Raw genomic sequence first — 18,833 nt, 5'->3', positions numbered from 1 at the left:
CTGCAAGACCCTGCCAATTTTGGCAGCAGCCAAAAGAGAGGGGGTGATGGACAAAATTAATCCTTTATTCCACCCAGCCCTGCCCCTGATGGAAATGCAAGTAAGCCCTTCCCTGGTTATCACATCCATCATTTTATGCACTCAGTCTTCACAATTGGTTGGGGGGAGAGGACAGCCCTTCACTTAGGTGTGCTTTTTAGCCAAATAAAGACAACAGCATCGTGGGAAGAGTTCAGATTTTATTGCAGGCTGCAGTAAGCATAAATGACCCAGAGGAGTTCTCCAAATTCTGGACCTAGAATGCAAAATTCAAACACTTTTATAACACTCTCTAGCTCGTGAACAATCCCTTTCAGCAATATGATTGGATAACAGAATGCATGAACAGCCTGTGGACCCCTAAAGCTAATCTCATTGGTCAGAGCAACCTGCTCCTAATTACTACAGCAGCAGGTAGTTTTGAGCAAAGTTTATAAATTCATTATTTTTTTCTGTTCCATGCAAAATGTTGCTATTCTGCTACCTGTTACCTGAAGTTGTCTGAATTAGTGAGTGTTTCTGACATCCACCTGGGTCCCAGGGCATCACACCCAGGTATCAGTGCAGCCAGGCCCTTCTGATGTTCTTAGGCTGAAACTCTTTGATAGGAAACTCTTTGAACTAACCTTCCTCTAAAGCAAGACTGTTAACACCCAGCCTACATTTATTAAAAAACCAGAAGCATTTTTACTGGGCATTGTAGGGGAGGACATTAACAGACAGGATTGTAAATTGTTTTTATATGCAATAACGGCAGCAAGAATATTACTGGCACAGAAATGGAAACAAGAAGAATTACCGACGAAAGAAGAGTGGCAAATGAAATTAATGGACTATGCAGAATTAGACAAATTAACAGGAAGGATTCGAAACCTGCAGGACCAGAGATTCTTAGAAGACTGGAGTAAATATTTGAACTATTTAAAAAGCAATTGTAATAAACAGGTTACGCTAGTAAGAAGTTCTGTAAGGAGGATTATGTGAAATATTGCAAGGAAGATTATGAAGAGAATTATTAATTAAAGATAATTAAAAGTAATAGAGAAATTAAGAAATGCAGAATAAGTGATAAAGAACGGAAAATCTTCAGAGGTTGTTGATGGCAGTCTAAAATATTGTATAAGATAAGAATTTATGTTAAATGATTGTTGGAAATGATATGTTAAAAAACTAATAAAAATGTATAAATAAATAAAAAACACCCGGCCTGTAAAAGGCATGCTGCGTGGTCCTTAACAGTGATTTGTTTTGTTGTTGCCGTGGTCAGATTGCTCTCAAGCCCTTGAAGGAGCATAGCTGGAGGTGGGTGTTCACATGGTCTGAGCAATCCATCATGCCCTCCTGGTGTTCTCTCCCTCAGTGGCTTCCGTCTTGCAGCGGCATCTGTTCCTCCGCCACCTCTGGCATTGTGAATCGTGCCCTCACCCCCTGAGACACTTGGTTCAACAGGCGCTTCCCTGGAATGGGACAGAATGGGGAAGCATCTATCAAGGCTGTGAAGCAAGAACAGGCAAGTCTTCAAGGAGGTCAGTGGTTGTGCCCAGGCAAATAAGTTAGGAGGAGCTGAGCTGTAGCTTGGCCTTTGCATGCAGAAAGTCCCAGGTTTGATCTCTGATATCTCCTGATATCTTTCTGCCTGTCACTTCCTGTCCACTGATGCTTGTGGTGCAAAACTCTATGCATATTTTTGATATAATGATATAAAGCTCCCCCAAAATCCATTCCCCCTTCATTATTGTATGGCATTCTTCCTCTTCTTATAATAAAAATGTTTATTTTTTTAATTAAACAAAATGATCCAAAGATAAAGAGCATAAAGAAATACTATTACAGCAGGTTGAAAGCAGCATGAGGTTGGATATAATCACTGAACTTCTTGTTCCAAAACAATTCAAAAAAATTCATCCCCCCCGCCCCAAACAAAGTTAGGCTGGTTTATATAATAAGTTAGCTTAATCATAGTTACCATGGACTAAATTTTCATAACATTCAGATATAGTGGGATATATGCCCCACCCTCTAGCTATTCTAATCTTAGCAGCAGTTATAAGGTGGAACACTATTTCATGATCATTTTCCAAAATAACATCTTTTAGATAACCAAGCAGAGATATTTTAGGATCCAAGGGTATATGGTATCCTAACATATCAGATGTATTAGCCTGAACAGATTTTCAGAACATTTCTATTTGAGAACAATCCAAGAAGATATGTATGTAATCTGCTTTGTTTAATCTGCATCTCCAACATTAAAAAAAAGTTTTTTTAAAAAAAAATCCTGGCTCCTCCATAAAGAACCGAGAAAGACTCTTTCCTGAAAACCTGTAGCACTTCTGAAAATCTCGGAAGTATAGAGAGAGAGAGCAGCTGCAACATCATGAATATTATCTTTAAAATAAATAAAATAAAAATACTCTTTTGCCAGGAGAAGTCACTCGGCTGCAGAGATGGGCAGGCATGAGACTTTCTCCTGCGACTGGTTTCCTGATTCTGATAAAGCAAAATCACCTGCTGGCCAGCTGAAAAAGGAGAGCCACAAGCAGGCTGTGGTGCTGTCCAATGGCCTCAAGTGCCACATAGCCTTGCCTGATAGTGCATTAATGACTGTGAAGGCAAGAAGGTAAGCAAGGCTTATGAGTAACAGAGGGGTGGGTTGCCTGTGGTTTCCTCCAGTTGTGGCTGGATTTCAACTCCCATCATCTCTGAGCATTGGGCCATGCTGCCTGCTGAGGGTTGCAACTGCACATCTGGAAGGCTGCAGGTTCCCCTAGACTTGTTTAGGACAGGTTTGGTGAACCTGTAGCCCTCCAGATGTTGTTGGACTACAACTCCCATCATCCCCAAACACCGGACGTACTGGATGGGGGTGATGGGAGGGTCACAGGTTCCCCACATCTGGAGTAGGGTGTTGCTCTTCACTTGCCTTTTGACACTGTCTCGTTGTGGTCTGAGTCTGCAGGCTCCTCCTTGAGGGCTCCCACCTCTTTCTTCCAGTTAGCCCAATCTAGCTCTTCTACTCTGCAAAACATACAAATAAATGGTGAACCACCTGAATCCCGTCGCTCACTTGGGGGAAAGACACAGTCAATGTATATTTGCTTATCTGTGTAGCCCTTGTTGCTCTGTGGACCTGCAACAGTGCAGGGCACGGTCAAACTCACCGGAAAAAATATCTCTTATCTTTCTCGTCTTTGGAGCCGATAGACAGCTGGCAACCAGACCGCTTGGGTTTCTGCCAATGCCAAACCCAGCTTTTCTCCAACTCCATAATAGCAGTTGCTCGCTGTGGGTACAATTCAGGAGGAATAGTCACATTTTCAGATTTAGGGGTAATTTGAATAGGAGCAGAGGAAGCTGTCTTATATGAAGTCAGACCACTCCTCCATCTAGCTCTGTATAGTTGACCTGACTGGAAGTGGCTCTTGGGGGTTTCAGGCAAGGGACATTGTCAGCCCTTTCCTGAAAATTGGAGGGATTGGACCTGGGACCTTCTGCATGCAAAGCAGGTGCTCTGTAGACTTGCCATAGGCACCCAGCGGGCCACTTTGGAACAGGGTGCTGAACCACATGGGCTTGTTCCATCAGGGTTCTCCCTATGTGTGAATCCTTTGTCAGGGTTAAGCGAATAGGCAGCTATCAGGGTGGGATCAAGAGTTGGGGAGTGAGGAGGCAGGAATTTGTGTACTTATTTATTTACAGGATCTGTATGCCACAAACGTATAGCTTTATGTTCCCTGGCCAGTGAACAATGGAAACTATGCTTGTCAACACCAATGAATAAAGCCAAGAGTCTATGACAAAGAGACATGTTGCAGAACACACAGAAACAGCCAGTCTGGAGGGGCCTTTAGTGTACTGGTTAATCTGGCCCTGTTCCATCCTTATGTGTGAATCCTTTGTCAGGGCTGAGCTAACAGACAGCTGTCACAGTGGGATCAAGGGTTGGAGAGTGAGGAGCCAGTGTACTTATTTATTTTCAGCTGTTGCATGCTGCACCCAATAACTTCATTTTCCCAAAGCAATGAGCAAGGCCCATTATGCTTGTCAACACCACAGTCAAAGCCAACAGTCAATGACAGAGACATGCTGAAGAATGCACACAGAAACAGCCAGTTTGGAGTGGGCCTTGGTGTAATGGCCTTGGCCCAAATTAAGCCCCACCCAGAAGTGGTTTTGGACTTGCCTGCAGCTTCCAGATCTTTTGACCATCTTCAGAGACCTCAGTGACCGTCTCGCTCATCAGGGCAATCAGCATGTTCAGAAGGAGGATGTAAGTCATGATGACATAGAAGAGCAGGAGGAACATCACAAAGTACCTGAACCTCATGTTCTGTTGGAACTCCAACTCCCCCATCCCAATGGTGAACTTGAACAGCTCCAGGGAAGTCTGTAGCAGCCCGACATACTTGACTTGGTCTTTGCCATCGCTGTTGACGAGGGAAGACCCATTCTGGACTGGCTGGGGAGCCTCCCCGGTAAGTATGACAAGGGCTGAAATGGGAAATGAGAATATTTAAATCAGAGGGTCCTTGAAGAATCTCCTTGTAAACCTCTCTATTTGCATGAGAATCCTGTCCCGAAAGATGTCACAACTCAGGACCTTCTAGTCATGGACTGTGCCATCCACAACTCATCTTGGGTTGCCAGTTTCCAGGTCCAATTTGAGGCGCTCACATGAGTGTTTCATGTCATAAATGACATAGGCCCCAAACAGGTTTTTTTTGGGGAAACCCCACCTACTTCCTTATAAACCCTCCAGGGCATTAAGATCAGCAGAGGGGGCTCCTTGGAAGTTCTGTGACCCTCTGAAGTTTGGGGGTTGGTGACCCAAGAAAGGACATTCTCTGTGGTAGCCCCTAAGTTGTGGAAGTCTCTCCCCATAGACGTGCATCAGGCACTTCCATTACAGTGGTACCTCGGGTTAAGAACTTCATTCATTCTGGAGGTCCGTTCTTGTATATAGTTTCCGCAATATGCTAAAGACACACCTCTTAACCCTGGCCTTTGCAGGGGAGAGTGGAATGCACGAATATCAATGAATCCCCTTACTCTGCCTAATAGCAGGGCCAGCCCTGCAACTGAGATCAGGCGGCATGTTTACTAGGCATGATTATTACTATGTGTCATTTTTCCTTGTCTTTGTATATTGGATGCATCTGAAAAACACAGTCAACTGTGCTGCTAAAGGAGGAAGTGGCTTCTGCTGCCAGTTCTAGCCCTTCCCTGTTAGGACAGGTAGAGACTCACCTGTTGAAAAGCTGAAGAGGAAGATCACATAGACCATGAGGAAATGCATGAGGTTCCGCAGGATAGCCTGGAATGCAGAGCAGGATAGAAGTGAATTGGGGAACCCCAGCATGATGACTCGGGTTGAGATTTTTGCCCAAGGGTGACTTTCAAGTGGTTGACCGTGGGCCAATCACATTGCAGTTTAACAGTAATGCAGTTGTGAATTCAGAAATGCAGGGTCCCTTCATGGCATCCACAGACACGTGCCCTCACAGCCACACACCCTTCTAATATTATACAACTTTAAGTTTGTACAATAATATGAGAAATATATAACAATAATTAGGGATGCATTGCAATAAGCAGTACTGACCTCCATGTGTTGCCATTCAGTTAAATCGACTTTTCTGCGCAAATCACATGGGCAAATTGTTTGAGTGCTCCAATATCTTCCTTCTCAGTGAATTAATTTGTGTTTAACTTGAAGTGTGGGATTAATCAGCTTCATATAACCAGCAGGCTTAACCTGACACAGCAAGCCTATGAGGCAGGTTAAACTGCAGAGGCGTCGTGGCCCAGGATCGCAGGGTGTCAATGACTTTTTACTATTTCTGCAGCAGGGTCTCTCCTTCCAGCATCCTGGAATCACCCAATCAGCATAAAAGGGAATCCTCACACCCTTTTTGGAGCCAATCAGAGTAAGGAAAAGTGAGTCAGCCACTGAGGATGGGCTCCTAGGGTCAATCTGAAGAAGATACTCAGGAAGAACACTGTGGAAGTTCTGTATGCTGCATGCTGGGCATTTAAGAACTCTGAAAACACCAGGTGCTTAAGTTCCAAGAGAAAGGTGTGCCAGGTCTAAAACCAGGGTGCTGGTTTTAATATTTTGTATTTGGCTAAAAGGAAAAATAAAGAGGCAATTCCCTGAATGCCTAGATCCAGGTTTTGGAGTACTCTTTGGTGAGAGGGCGCCAGCAGAGATTTAAATTCGCAGAACATGCAGCAAAGTAAAGCATGGGGATCCAGGCTGTTAGACCTTTAGAATATGGAGTTATACCAACCTTGTGTATCATGACAACGTAGATCCCGGTCTGCTGAAAGCCTCGCATGTAATACAGCAGGTTTGTCCAGCCGAGCAGGAGGGAGAAGACCATCCAAGACAGGTAATCTTCCAGGCCTGCAAGGTACATCACTGCCGAAACCAGCAGGGTCACTGACTGCAACAGCCTGTGAGAAAATGGGGGGCGGGGAGATGGTCCTGCTTAGCGAAGGCGCCTTTCAGGCATAGAGGAGTCTGCTTGGCCTGCCTACCACACAAAAGCTAAGCCACATGCCACAGCTAAGCATGAATGAGCTACAGGGTGGGTATTCAGTGGGGGAAAGGCAGCCTCTTCACTCCTCCCTTGGTCCTGCTACCGCCACAGTACCCAGAGCTAAGCCATGGTTTGGCTATCGCATTACATTCAAAGCGGGGCTTCTGATTTGTCCTAGGGGATAAACCATGACCGGTGAAGCAGGAACAAACCATAACTACAGTGGTACCTTGGGTTAAGTACTTAATTCGTTCTTAACCTGAAACTGTTCTTAACCTGAAGCACCACTTTAGCTAATGGGGCCTCCCGCTGCCGCTGCGCCGCCAGAGCACGATTTCTGTTCTCATCCTGAAGCAAAGTTCTTAACCTGAAGCACTATTTCTGGGTTAGCGGAGTCTGTAACCTGAAGCGTATGTAACCTGAAGCATCTGTAACCTGAGGTACCACTGTACTGTATAAGTGTCCCGATGAGAGACCTTGGCTCCAGTAATTCCACAAAAAAAATATTATTTCATAAAAGTTTTGTGCTGCTTGAATGTAAAATAATAATAATAATAATAATAATAATAATAATAATAATTTATAATTTTTTAGTTACAGATAGGTAGCCGTGTTGGTCTGCCATAGTCAAAACAAAAAAAATTTTTTTCTTTCCAGTAGCACCTTAAAGACCAACTAAGTTAGTTCTTGGTATGAGCTTTCGTCTGTGTATCTGACGAAGTGTGCATGCACACGAAAGCTCATACCAAGAACTAACTTAGTTGGTCTTTAAGGTGCTACTGGAAAGAAAAAAATTTTTTTTGTTATAATTTTTTATTTATATCCCGCCCTCCCCAGCGGAAGCCAGGCTCAAAGCTCTTTACAAAAAGCACAAAACAATAAAACTATCAGTAAAAACAGTTTTAAAACAACTTTTTTTAAAAAAACACCCTCTTCCCTACCACCGCCCCCCCCAACATACAGAAAAATCTCGATGTAGCCATCCTGAAGCAGAGTTGTCAGTGACCGGCGTCTTCTCCACAGGTAAAAAGCCTAATAAGCAAATGGACAGGAACACTCTTGTCAGTACAGCAGAAATAAAGGTAAAGGTACCCCTGCCCGTATGGGCCAGTCTTGACAGACTCTAGGGTTGTGCGCTCATCTCACTCTATAGGCCGGGAGCCAGCGCTGTCCGCAGACACTTCCGGGTCACGTGGCCAGCGTGACCAGCTGCATCTGGCAAGCCAGCGCAGCACACAGAACGCCGTTTACCTTCCCGCTGGTAAGTGGTCCCTATTTATCTACTTGCACCCAGGGGTGCTTTCGAACTGCTAGGTGGGCAGGCACTGGGACCGAACGACAGGAGCGCACCCCGCCGTGGGGATTCGAACCGCCGACCATGCGATCAGCAAGTCCTAGGCGCTGAGGTTTTACCCACAGCGCCACCCGCGTCCCACAGCAGAAATAGTGCAGTGGCAAATTCAGAAGCACAAGATCCCTTCATGATAAGTCCAAACTAAGTCTGCACAACCTTCTAAAATTATACAATATTAATTAGTGATGCATTGCAGTGATCATTGCATACACCCATGTGTTGCCTTCCAGCCAGGTATATACACGGGCAAATCATCTGGAGTGCTCCAGATCTTCTATCTCAGTGGTTTAATTTGTGTTTCCCTTGAAGTTGTGCATGACAGAACTTGCACAATGGTCTCTTGAAACTTTAGCAGCTTGTGATGTCAGTGTTCCTAAATGCTGCATGCAGAAGAACTCTTCCTCAGTGTTCTTCCCCCGTGCCTCTAATTCTCTGTGAAATATTCATTTTTGCTTTATTGAATCCTTGGGTTAGGATATCTCTTGGGTTAGTTAGGATATCACCTATTTTTTTCAAGGCTTCACATCACGGGGGGGTTGACAGAAAAAAACACAGTGAGTCTGATGTTGTAAGCTTGTACGTCCAAACTAACCATAGTTAGGATAAACAAATCATGGTTATGTGCAAACCAGGGTAGTGTGTGGAACCTTAAGGACTAGGTACTTTGTTAATTATTTTAAAAGGAAAGATTTGATGCTCTATAATTCTGCAGCCAGTCCTATTTTCTTCTGGCTTTCTGTAGCCAACCTAAGATATCAAACACATCCCAAACAGCAGCAGGAAGAGCTATAAGAGTATGTCATACCTGATCAACGAGGAGATACACGCCTCCAATTAAGACAATGATCTGGCCAATGAGCCTCAATACGTCTCCAGCAGTGAGTGTCACTGGAAAAGGAGGCTGGGAAGATTAAAGGAAAAAAGATAGGTTGGGAGAGAGAACTTAAGTAATTCATTAAGATAAAAGCAGAGACAATCAACTGTTTGTCAGGGTTTGCAAAAAGCTGCACAGAAGTCTGAAGAGGGTGTTGCCAGTGCCAATCAACTGGTTGATGGTACCCTCTTCTTGACCTAGGCACAAATTTAACTCCCTAACAACTAGGGATGTATGGATCTGTCAGTACTGGCTTCTCTCTTTTTCTCCAATCTTCATTTTCGTTCTCTGCAGCAGTTTGCAATAAAATAAAATAAAAACCATGAAAACGGATTCTCATTTTTAAAACATTTTCACAGAAAACTATGCACACATTGCTCTAAGTACATGCATTTCTTTCTCTTTTTTGTACATGCTGTTTGGATGGAGAATTGCATTGTAAAATTCAGAGAATGTGAAAGGATGGTCGTGTTTCAGTCTATGGATTGTTCCGAAAAGTGGAAATTAGGTAGGTTTGCCTTTAAATGCAAATTAGGCACAGCAAATTTAAATGCAAATTTGGCACACCAACAGTCCCTAACATCTTCTTCTTTCTTTGGCAATAACTCGTAGCCGAGTAAGATTGTCTTCCATAAACACGGTTTTAACAATGAGTCTGTAAGTGACTATGGAGGCCAGTTCTGGATCCACACGTCCTTCCACAGTGGGGACATTGGTTTCTGGGCGGGAGTTGATCACGGTGTGGATTTCCCTAACATAATGTACCTTTGTATGCTATCTTTCCCTGATATATCCATAATAATGCACACTTGTTCATCTTTTGTACATGTTGCTTGGCTGCATAACTGCAGTGACAGATTCGGGGAAGTGTGGATTTCAAAGGATGTTTGCATTTCAGTTCAGAAAGTGGAAATTAAGTAGGTTTGCCTTTCAGCGCAAACTGAATTGCATCTCTCTCCCATCCTTACCCTACATCATGTATGGGCAGGTGGGTGCGGCTTGGCCCAAAAGGGCCTTGTAGAACAAACAGGGAGCTTCCACACTTCTGCCCTAGAGAGCCACCCTCCTCCTCTCTCTGCCTCCCTCTCTGTATCCCCCAAGCCCCAAAGCTGCTGTTACCTTCCCCTCCAGAGGCCGGTGATAAGCAACAGCTGAGAACACTGACATGAACAGCACATAGGAGAAAAAACTGATGTAAAATCTCATAGCAGCAAAAGAGTCCCATTTGCTTTGAAGAAGCTTGTTTATAGGTTCCAGGACCACCATCTCGTACCGCTTCTGCATGTCAGAGAAAGAAAGAAAGAAAATAATTCATTGATTCAGCCCCCACCATCCCTGGTTATTAGCCATACTGAGGCTGCTGGCAGTTGGCGCCCAAAAACATCTGGAGGGCCACAGGGTACCCTAGCCCTGCTCCAAGTTGCACAAAACCACAGCTTCTTCAGCCTATGGCCTTTACTGATGTGTATATGTTTGTTTCATGATATTAAACTGCTCAATTGTTTCAAATTTTCTAAGACATGTAAAATAGAACAAATCAGTATTAAAATGCCAAAACAAATGTCATAAAAACAGAGATAAAGCACAGCAATCCAAGATTTTATATTACAGCTTTTTATCGATCAAGGTTACCTATTTTGTTTTCCCAAAATAAGTATCCACAAAGGCACCAAATCAAGACTCTCTAAGACAATAGCAGCCCTCCTGGATTAGGCCAATGGCCCATTTAGTGTCATACAGTGGCCAACCAGTGCCTTTGGGAAGACCACAATAAATTTATTCTCGTGGAGACTTCTTCAAAGAGTAAAACAAGTATCTAATCGGCCTGCGCAAACTTCTTTTAAGGGGGTGTTGCTCAGTACTGGAAATAAAACAAAGATGGCACCAAGAAAATCTGAAGAGAGAAGCCTAGCTGTAGAGAGAACTGAAGGATCTCCCTTAGGGATAATTTTGAAGCAGACAAGTCACCTTTGTGGATCATCTCACCGGAGTATCGCTGCTGTAGGCAAGAATGTCCAACACAGAGTTCTCCTCATAGCTGTCAATGGAGGTCAGGTCGTAGAGAGAGATGTGGACAGGCCCGTAGGTCCATTCAGTGAACTTCCGCGAAAGGTGACGGTACTGCGGGTCTTTGATTTCACGGTGAATAATGTTTTTGAAGATCTAGGAAAGACAAAATAGGGGGTAGAATTTTCTTTGGGTTTTCCCTTCCAACGTTTATGTTATGCTGTTTATCATATGAGGCCCTTCTTTGTGTGCTCCTTCTACAAGAGGTCTGCAGGGTCGCAAGAGGAGAACTGGCCTTTTCAGTGTTTTTGGTGTTTCTAAATGCTTAGCTCTGGAATGTACAGACCAACAACTCCTCAGTGTTCTGCTGGCATGTCTTCTCCAGAGTGACCCTAGGAGTCCATCCTCAGTGGCTGGCCTACCTCCTTCCACTCTGATCGGCTCCAGTCAGCACAAAGGATGGGAAGATTTCTTCTCAGTGACTAAAAAGCTCCCCTTTCGGACACTGGAGAAAGGGACCCTGCTGCAGAAATAGTAACAGGACTTCAATCCCCCATGACCCTGAACCACTACACCTGTGCCTGAAACAGCTGTAGCTTGAAGGGTGTGAAGTCTAAAAATAGTCCCAAAGGCTGGATAGAGAAGCCTGGAAGGTTGCAACTGGCTCTCGGGCCTGAGTCTCGCCATCCCTAGAACATGATATCTGAGCTTGTGCACTGTAATGGCGGACTTGTGAAATCATGTATCCCCTGGAGGCTGACAACACTGACCTATCTTATGTGGCCTGAATCTCTTTGAATTACCTGCTAGCATGACATGAAGATGCCACCTTCTAGATATTGTTGGACTTCCATCTCCAAGTAGCCAATGGGAATGAGCAGTGAAAGCAGCCAGGAGAATGATGGGAACTGGAGTCCAACAACATCTTGGAAAGTCACAGGTTCCTCAGCTCAGAAATGCAGTTTATGATAAACTCCCAACTGACTTACCTCTATTTTTCCAGTCTTGACGGCCAGGGTCAAAGGGTTCAAGCCTTCCCTGTTGATTAATTCCTCCAGTTTCTGGCTCAGGTTGAGCGTAGCACTGTGCATCAGGATCTTGTTGTACATCTCAATCACCAGCTCCCTGTTCTTCTCATCCATATCATCGGCCACCATCACCAAGGCATGGAGGACTGTGTTGCCGAGGGAATCCCGCTCTGCCAGGTTGGCCTTCTGATGAGGGTTATCCAAGAGATACCTGATCACTTCTGGCTGGTTGGTGCAAGCAGCTAAGGAGAGAGGAAGCTCACCTGGAGGAGGAAGGAGATAAATGGAAGCAAAGCTCAGAGAGGAATGGCTGCTTTTGGCACAAGTTACAAAAACTGAGCACCCACTTCAAGAATCTGTGACAGTGGACTTTAGGCACACAGTATCAACCTACCAAAGTAGAAGCAAGCCCCTTTCTCCTGCTGGTGGAAGAACTTTCCACAGGCCTTGGCATGGACGTCAGCGCCGTTCTCCACCAGGAGCTTGATCAGATCTAGATTCCTCTCCTCAATGGCAATGTGGAGTGCTGTGTGGCCTAGCAGAACAAAAATGGCATGAAAGAAAATCATTAAAGAAGTCAAATGTAGAAAACAAGCATGTTCTCCTAACCCTAACCCTAACCCTAACCCCACCCCAAGGTCCTTACCTTTATAGAAGCTATCCTTACAAGCTACGTTGATCAGAGGCCTTGGGTTCTTGGTCTCCTTGTCTATCTTCAACAGCAAAGGGATGGTGGGATTTGCCCCATCTTTTAAATTCAGCAAGGCCTTCATCAAGCAGGTCTTGCCCGTTTCTCCATCTGGAAGAGAAGGGAGTTCCATCCTTTGTTTGGAGAACTGCATCTCTTTTTTCTAACAAGGACAGCGTAAAGGGCCATTCAAGTCTACAGAATGCTTTAAGAATATCCAAGGAAAGAAACTCAGCAGGGAGTCTTGCTGTAAAGCTTTAGATGGACTACCAGGTGAATTTTAGAAAGCCTTCACAAAAGAGCTCATCTCCAAATTAAGGATTGTTTTCAAAAGTTTTCTAGACGGAAAGAGGAACTCTCAGTCTTGAAAACAATATTGAGTTGCAGCTATTTTGAAACCTAACAAAGACCCAGCAGCTCTAAGATTCTTTGGACCAATAGCACTAGCTAATCAAGATGAAAATATTTATCTGCTGCCTTCGCACAGAGACTAAAGATTTTAATCACAAGATATGCGCGTAAAGATCAAGAAAGTCTCATGCCAGGAGGCCAAATAAGCCACCCCACCCGCATTTCAAACATTCAGGGAAGAGCAAATTTGGATTTGTGAATTAAGTTGGTTCACTTTGTTAACTGCACTGAACTTATCTGCAATTCCTAGCCTTGCTCCTCACCTGCTCTCAGATCCTTTTCACTGGAAATTCACAGGAATTTACAGTAACCTAGGGTCTTCTGCACACAAAATAGGTAAATGTACCGCTGTGCTGTGGGTCCTTATGACACCCTATACTACAGCGTTTCTCAGCCTGTTCAACTGGGTCATGAAATCTGTGTAGATGGGTCACATAATGATTGAACCCAACACATCCTGCAGTCAGATGGTGTACCTTCATTCCCATGAACAACACTAATTTGTAAGTACCAAATATTTTTCAACAAATTTCACATTAATTGGGATGTTAAGTTTTTTTAAAAAATTATATGTCTGAAGCAACAGTTGTAAAACAGGGAAACTTGCAGTTACAAAATAAATGGCCACAAAATATGTAAGGTCCGAAATCAGGTGACGATTTTGAATCAATATGGTAGAATATGCATTTCAAAACTGTGCTGATTTTAACCAACTTTTGCATGTTGGCCCCTGAGACCAAGCAGCAGGTTTTTGTCTAAGTCTGGATACAACTGGGATCTGTTTTGAATCAAGATGATGGATTGAACCTTTCAAAACTGAACTGTGTATTTGGACACCTCTTAAGGTATTGTAATCATATATTGCATGATGATTTGGGAGATCTGGAAACAGGTTTTTGCCTGCTCAACTGAATCAATATGGCAGACTGAGCCTTTCAAAAACTGCCCTGTTTTCAACCACAAGTTCTTTTAATTCCTTAGAATTTCCAAACAATGCCAGGTGTGAAGCAGCTAGTTAGTGAAAAACCACACAACTTACCCTCAGAAATAATGCCATTAGTAAATCACTTTTTCACTCTTTTCTCTTCTGAACTCCACTGTCAGTCCTCTTGCACTCTGATGGCCCTCCTCTATCTTGCAAATACTTCTGTGAAGCCTGAAATTCCTGCCTATTCTCACATCAATGAGAAGTACTACTAATACTTCTACTGCTAATAGCCCCAGCTCTCAGGCTCATACCCACCTGTGTACTCAGAGTTGGTAAGATATTTGCCACTTCTTCGCAAATAGTCCCCCAGTCCTTCCAGCTCCTCAGGGTTCCCCCTCACGATAGCACCAAAGAGGCGATCCTTGTTAAAAGTCTCCTCTTTACTATGGAAGAAAAGCAGAATGAACAAATCCACAACATACATTTGAAGCAGCATCATACCAGTTTAAACAGTCATGGCTTCTCCCAAAGGATCCTGGGAACTGTTTGTTAAGGGTGTGTAGAGTTAGTAGGAGACTCCAGTTCGCCTCGCAGAGTTACAATTTCCAGAGTTCTCATGGACGATAAGAACTGACTGCTAAAGCTCTCTGGGAATTGTAGCACTATTAGAGGTCTCCTAACTCTCAGAACCTTTGGCAAACTATAGTTCCTGGGATTTTTTTATTCAGGGAATCGATGGGTGTTAAGTTGGTATCATAGTATTTTATATTGTAGATGTGACTGGCTGGCAACATTAAGCCTGCCATATGAGAATCCCTTGTAGGTTTGACCTCGCCCTCAAAGGCATACTTTTCCATTGTCTCCTGAGACAGATGGATGCCAACCAGCTAGTCTAGGAAGGACTATACCTCAGTGGTAGAGTTCCTGCTTTGCATGCAGAAGGTCCCAAGCTCAATCCATGGAAGCTTCTCCAGGAAGGGCTGGAGATTTAGGCTTTCAGCACCTTTCCCCCTCTGCAGAGGTGGGAGATCTATTAGTATGGCCCGCCCTTGGAGACTGATTGATCCAGTGTGTTTCCAGATGGCTCTGCGGGATTTACCTTTCAGAACTCTTTGGGAGTACAGTGGTACCTCGGGTTACATATGCTTCAGGTTACAGACTCCGCTAACCCAGAAATAGTACCTCAGGTTAAGAACTTTACTTCAGGATGAGAACAGAAATCGTGCTTTGGCAGCGTGGCGGCAGCAGGAGGCCCCATTAGAAAAAAGGGGTGCTTCAGGTTAAGAACAGTTTGAGGTTAAGAATGGACCTCCGGAACGAATTAAGTACTTAACCCGAGGTACCACTTTATCAACAAATATGGATAGCAGCCTACATGCCCATGATGGAAGTTGTTGTCCGCCGACTTCCAGAGGGCCACAGATGATCCCCACCCCTGTAATAGAAGGGGTGACTCCTGAAGGAAACTCCTTACCTCAGAGGAGGAATCTTAAGCCTAATCTTTGGAGATGGTGGACGTTCCATCTCATAGGAGGTTTCTATGGGCCGCGGCTCTCCTTTCCCCACAACTGCCTGCTTCTCCCTTGCCTCCACATTGTCCAAGGTGCCATCATCTATCTCCAGTATTGGTAAGGTATGCATCACGCTATTGAAAGTGATGGCAAGAGAAAAGATCACCACAAGAAGAGTTATTTAATCTACAGGATATATATAACATAGTAAAATATCAAACATTAAAAACTTCCCCATACATGGCTGCCTACAGATGTCTTCTAAAACTTTGTAGTTCTTTATCTCCTTGACATCTGAAGGGAGGGCGTTCCACAGGGCGGGTGCCACTACTGAGAAGGCCCTCTGCCTGGTTTCCTGCAACTTCACTTCTCGTAGTGAGGGAACCAGCAGAAGACCTTCAGAGGACTATCTCAGTGTCCAGGCTGAGCGATGAGGGTGGAGACCCTCCTTCAGGTATACTGGCCTGAGGCCCAAATCAAAGTGCAAGATAATAATTGAAACATAAGCCAGGTTCGTCGCTTTATTTTATGAGACGTGTATTAGGAGAGTCTGAACACCATCCAAAATGCAAATACGGAGTGGGTACACAAGAAGCAATGAGTCACTTCCTCAAATATACAGCATATGAACGAAGCAAATATGAACCCTTATTCCATGTCACTTTCACTCTTATTGTTGATGAAGGGAAATTTCATTATCCTTCCTCTGGAAGCCAAACTTTATTGATTTCTATAGCAAGGTTTAGGCAAATACATGGAAGATAAGGTTACTAGTGTGAAAGGCCTCTCTGAATACCAGTTGCCATGAACTGGTTCCTGTCACACTCAGGTCTTGATTTGAGGCTTCCCATTGGGTGCCTCTGGTTGTCCCCTGTGAGAATGGACATCCCCAGGATGCTGGACTAGATGAGCCACTGACCATCGGGCACTTCTGATGTTCCTAACTTCTTTCAAGTCCTCCAGGGCTCAACCCTGGAACCTGAGAGGCCCCAAAGAGCACTGTCCCTAACTGTGTCTGTTCTCATTCTTATTGCACCATACCTGGAGCTTTAGGAAGAACAGGGACTGCATGACAGGCAGAAATCCAAAACATTCAGCACACGCATGCATGCCTGCATGCACAGACACCATTGCAACACCTCTAGGCCAATTTTATATCTGAAACTCACTTTAAGGGGGGGGCGGACAGCAAGAAGGCAACCAAGATCAAGGGTCTAGAAACCAAGCCATGTGAAGAATGATTGAAGGAGCTGGGTATGTTTAGCCTGGAAAAGAGGAGACTGAATGGAGATAGGATAGCCATCTTCAAATATCTCAAGGGTTGATACATGGGAAATGGAGCAAGCTTGTTTCCTGCTGCTCCAGAGAGTAGGACTCGAACAAATGGATTCAAGTTACAAGAAAGAGATTCTGACTAGAGATAGGGAAGAACTTTTAGGTAGTAAGAGCTGTTTGGCAGTGGAACAGACTCCCATGAGAGGTGGTGGACTCTCCTTCCTTTCAGGTTTTTAAGCAGAGGTTGGGTGACCCTCTGTCATGGATGCTTTAGTTGAGATTCCTGCATTGCAGGGGGTTGGTCTAGATGGCCCTCAGGGTCCCTTCCAACTCTACAATTCTATGTTTCTATGATTCTGAGAAATATCTCTTGGTTCACCCCCTCTGATTTAAAAGATCATTCCCTAATCACAGACATATGGGGCTGGGTTTGTGGCTTTGATGACTCCAAAGCAAGGGGAAAGCATTGTGCACAGGCTCTGAAACTCTTCTCCCTGACTGACAAGCAAAAAATAGTTTCCCACTATTTCACAGTACTATTTTTATTTTCCCCCCTAAGGTTGTTTAATTTTCCAATTTTCCTTAAAAGCAAGCTGAGGTATGGCCATGCCCTAATACCTTTGGGCCTCTGAAAGTTCTCTTAACCTTACCAGAAGGGAGCTGGGTTGTAGTTCTTACAGCAGGAGCAATTGTACTTATAAAGCAAGAAGCATATTAATTAGATCGGACGGTTTTATAAGCACGTCTTCCACAGATAAAACACAGGCCCATGAGGGCTAGAACAAACTAAGCACAATAATGGTTAACCTGAACAGTTCTCCAAACATAATAGCTGCTATTCCTGAGAGGATAATAATAACCAGCATGGAAATTCAATTAGAGCAATAACAATGTAGCCCCACTCATGAACCAGATACTGGGCATAAGCCATCTTTGCACCATGATACTGGCAGTAGGAGCAGCCATGGTTGATGGAAAATATGTTATATTTAAGGGGTCCTCTGCCAACGGACTGAAGCTCCAAATGGGGAGGTCGTTCTGTTTCCTTTTCCTGATGTTGTATCTGAGTTCATTTCTTGGGCCACGTATGAGGCTTCACTCACCCTTCCAGGCTCCCCAAGCCACACCTCAAGGAAGCAAAATAGAAATTTCCAAAGGTATCTTACCTTTCTGAAGGCGCCTTAAGATTTAGGATTTTGTGCTGGACAGCACGCAGAGACCAGCAGAGTCCAAGGTAGTTACGGATACCACAATATGACGTTTCGAAACATACGCCAGCGTCATCCCTCTGTTTTCCAATATGCGTAACAGGAGAGTCACATTACCCATCTGCTCCATAGGTGCTCTGAACATTTGTCCAAAATGCAAATATTTATCCAGCAGTTGACACACAACAAACAACGAGTTACTTCCTCAAATATACAGAATATGAACCATGGGCGTAGCCAGGATTTATGTTGGGAGGGGCAGGATTTTTGGGGGGCGCAACCAAGCTATATGTGATGTGACTGGTCAGTTAAGTATTTTTATTTATTTACTTGATCGGAGGGGGGGGGGCAGCTACCCCCTGCCCTCCCTTGACTACGCCCGTGATATGAACCAAACAGCTGCCACCCTCGCCCTTATCCCAGTCTACCTGCAAGATTGCCTCACTCCATATATTCCCTCATGACTGCTTCGATCTGTAGAACTGGAACTGTTATAGGTTCCACATAATATCAATTCCTCATTAGTAAGAATTTGATATTTTAGTGTAGCAGCACCAACACTTTTGAATTCCCTGCCTAATGATGTATTGCAGGCTCCTTCACCATACTCCCCCCCCCCCTCGGGGCCTGCTAAAAACATCTTGCTGTTTTTTCTTCTTTTTGTAAAGCGCTTTGAGGTTTTACCTGCAATCAAGCGGTTGATCAATTTTATGAAATAAATAAATAAGAACTTAAAAGATACCCCATGTTACCGTCACTCTTTTTTTGTTGATCGGGACATTGCCCTTAATCCTGAAGCCAAACCTTGTTACGATACGATACGATAATCTTTATTGTCATTGCCCCATACAGAACAATGAAATTGAAAAATCTACATAAGACATTCAAAAACCAACAAGCCTGCTATCCCAGCTATCCCAACCTGGTTAGCCCCCTAAAAACTCTGATACCCCATTTTTAAATACAAG

The 18,833-nt window shown here is 44.1% G+C and overlaps 1 protein-coding gene across 3 annotated transcripts; it reads right to left on the bottom strand.

The window, feature by feature from the left end:
- Nucleotides 1–219: 219 nt before the first annotated feature.
- Nucleotides 220–18,672, bottom strand: LOC310750037 (transient receptor potential cation channel subfamily V member 2-like). 3 transcript variants are annotated; one of them, XM_083587623.1, is made up of 16 exons: nucleotides 17,824–18,672; nucleotides 15,346–15,516; nucleotides 14,187–14,314; nucleotides 12,491–12,643; nucleotides 12,239–12,379; nucleotides 11,806–12,107; nucleotides 10,796–10,972; nucleotides 9,929–10,087; nucleotides 8,741–8,836; nucleotides 7,543–7,613; nucleotides 6,330–6,495; nucleotides 5,287–5,353; nucleotides 4,219–4,530; nucleotides 3,201–3,318; nucleotides 2,963–3,057; nucleotides 220–1,496 (listed from the first exon to the last, which is right to left on the bottom strand). In XM_083587623.1, the coding sequence occupies exons 2-16, from the start codon at nucleotides 15,510–15,512 to the stop codon at nucleotides 1,396–1,398; spliced, it is 2,253 nt and encodes a 750-aa protein (XP_083443749.1). In that variant the 5' UTR covers nucleotides 15,513–15,516; nucleotides 17,824–18,672; the 3' UTR covers nucleotides 220–1,395. The 3 variants fall into 3 exon arrangements, with proteins under 3 accessions (XP_083443749.1, XP_083443748.1, XP_083443750.1); XM_083587622.1 differs by having other exon boundaries at nucleotides 3,201–3,322; nucleotides 4,223–4,530; XM_083587624.1 differs by lacking the exon at nucleotides 17,824–18,672 and having other exon boundaries at nucleotides 3,201–3,322; nucleotides 4,223–4,530; nucleotides 15,346–16,520.
- Between the last annotated feature and the right edge of the window lie 161 nt (nucleotides 18,673–18,833).

The sequence above is a fragment of the Podarcis filfolensis genome, assembly GCF_964270895.1.
Source record: "Podarcis filfolensis genome assembly, chromosome: 15".
Lineage (NCBI taxonomy): Eukaryota > Metazoa > Chordata > Lepidosauria > Squamata > Lacertidae > Podarcis > Podarcis filfolensis.
Note: the sequence above shows the minus strand (reverse complement) of the source record. Positions and strands in the feature narration are given on the sequence as shown.

Excerpts from the sequence above, each read along its gene's own strand:
- LOC310750037 (XM_083587623.1), bottom strand. The coding sequence starts at position 15,512 with ATGCATACCTTACCAATACTGGAGATAGATGATGGCACCTTGGACAAT. Across the intron at positions 14,315-15,345 it reads CTTAAGATTCCTCCTCTGAG|TAAAGAGGAGACTTTTAACA; the intron begins GTAAGGAGTTTC and ends TTTCTTCCATAG. Across the intron at positions 4,531-5,286 it reads CCTCTTCAGCTTTTCAACAG|CCCTTGTCATACTTACCGGG; the intron begins GTGAGTCTCTAC and ends TTCCCATTTCAG.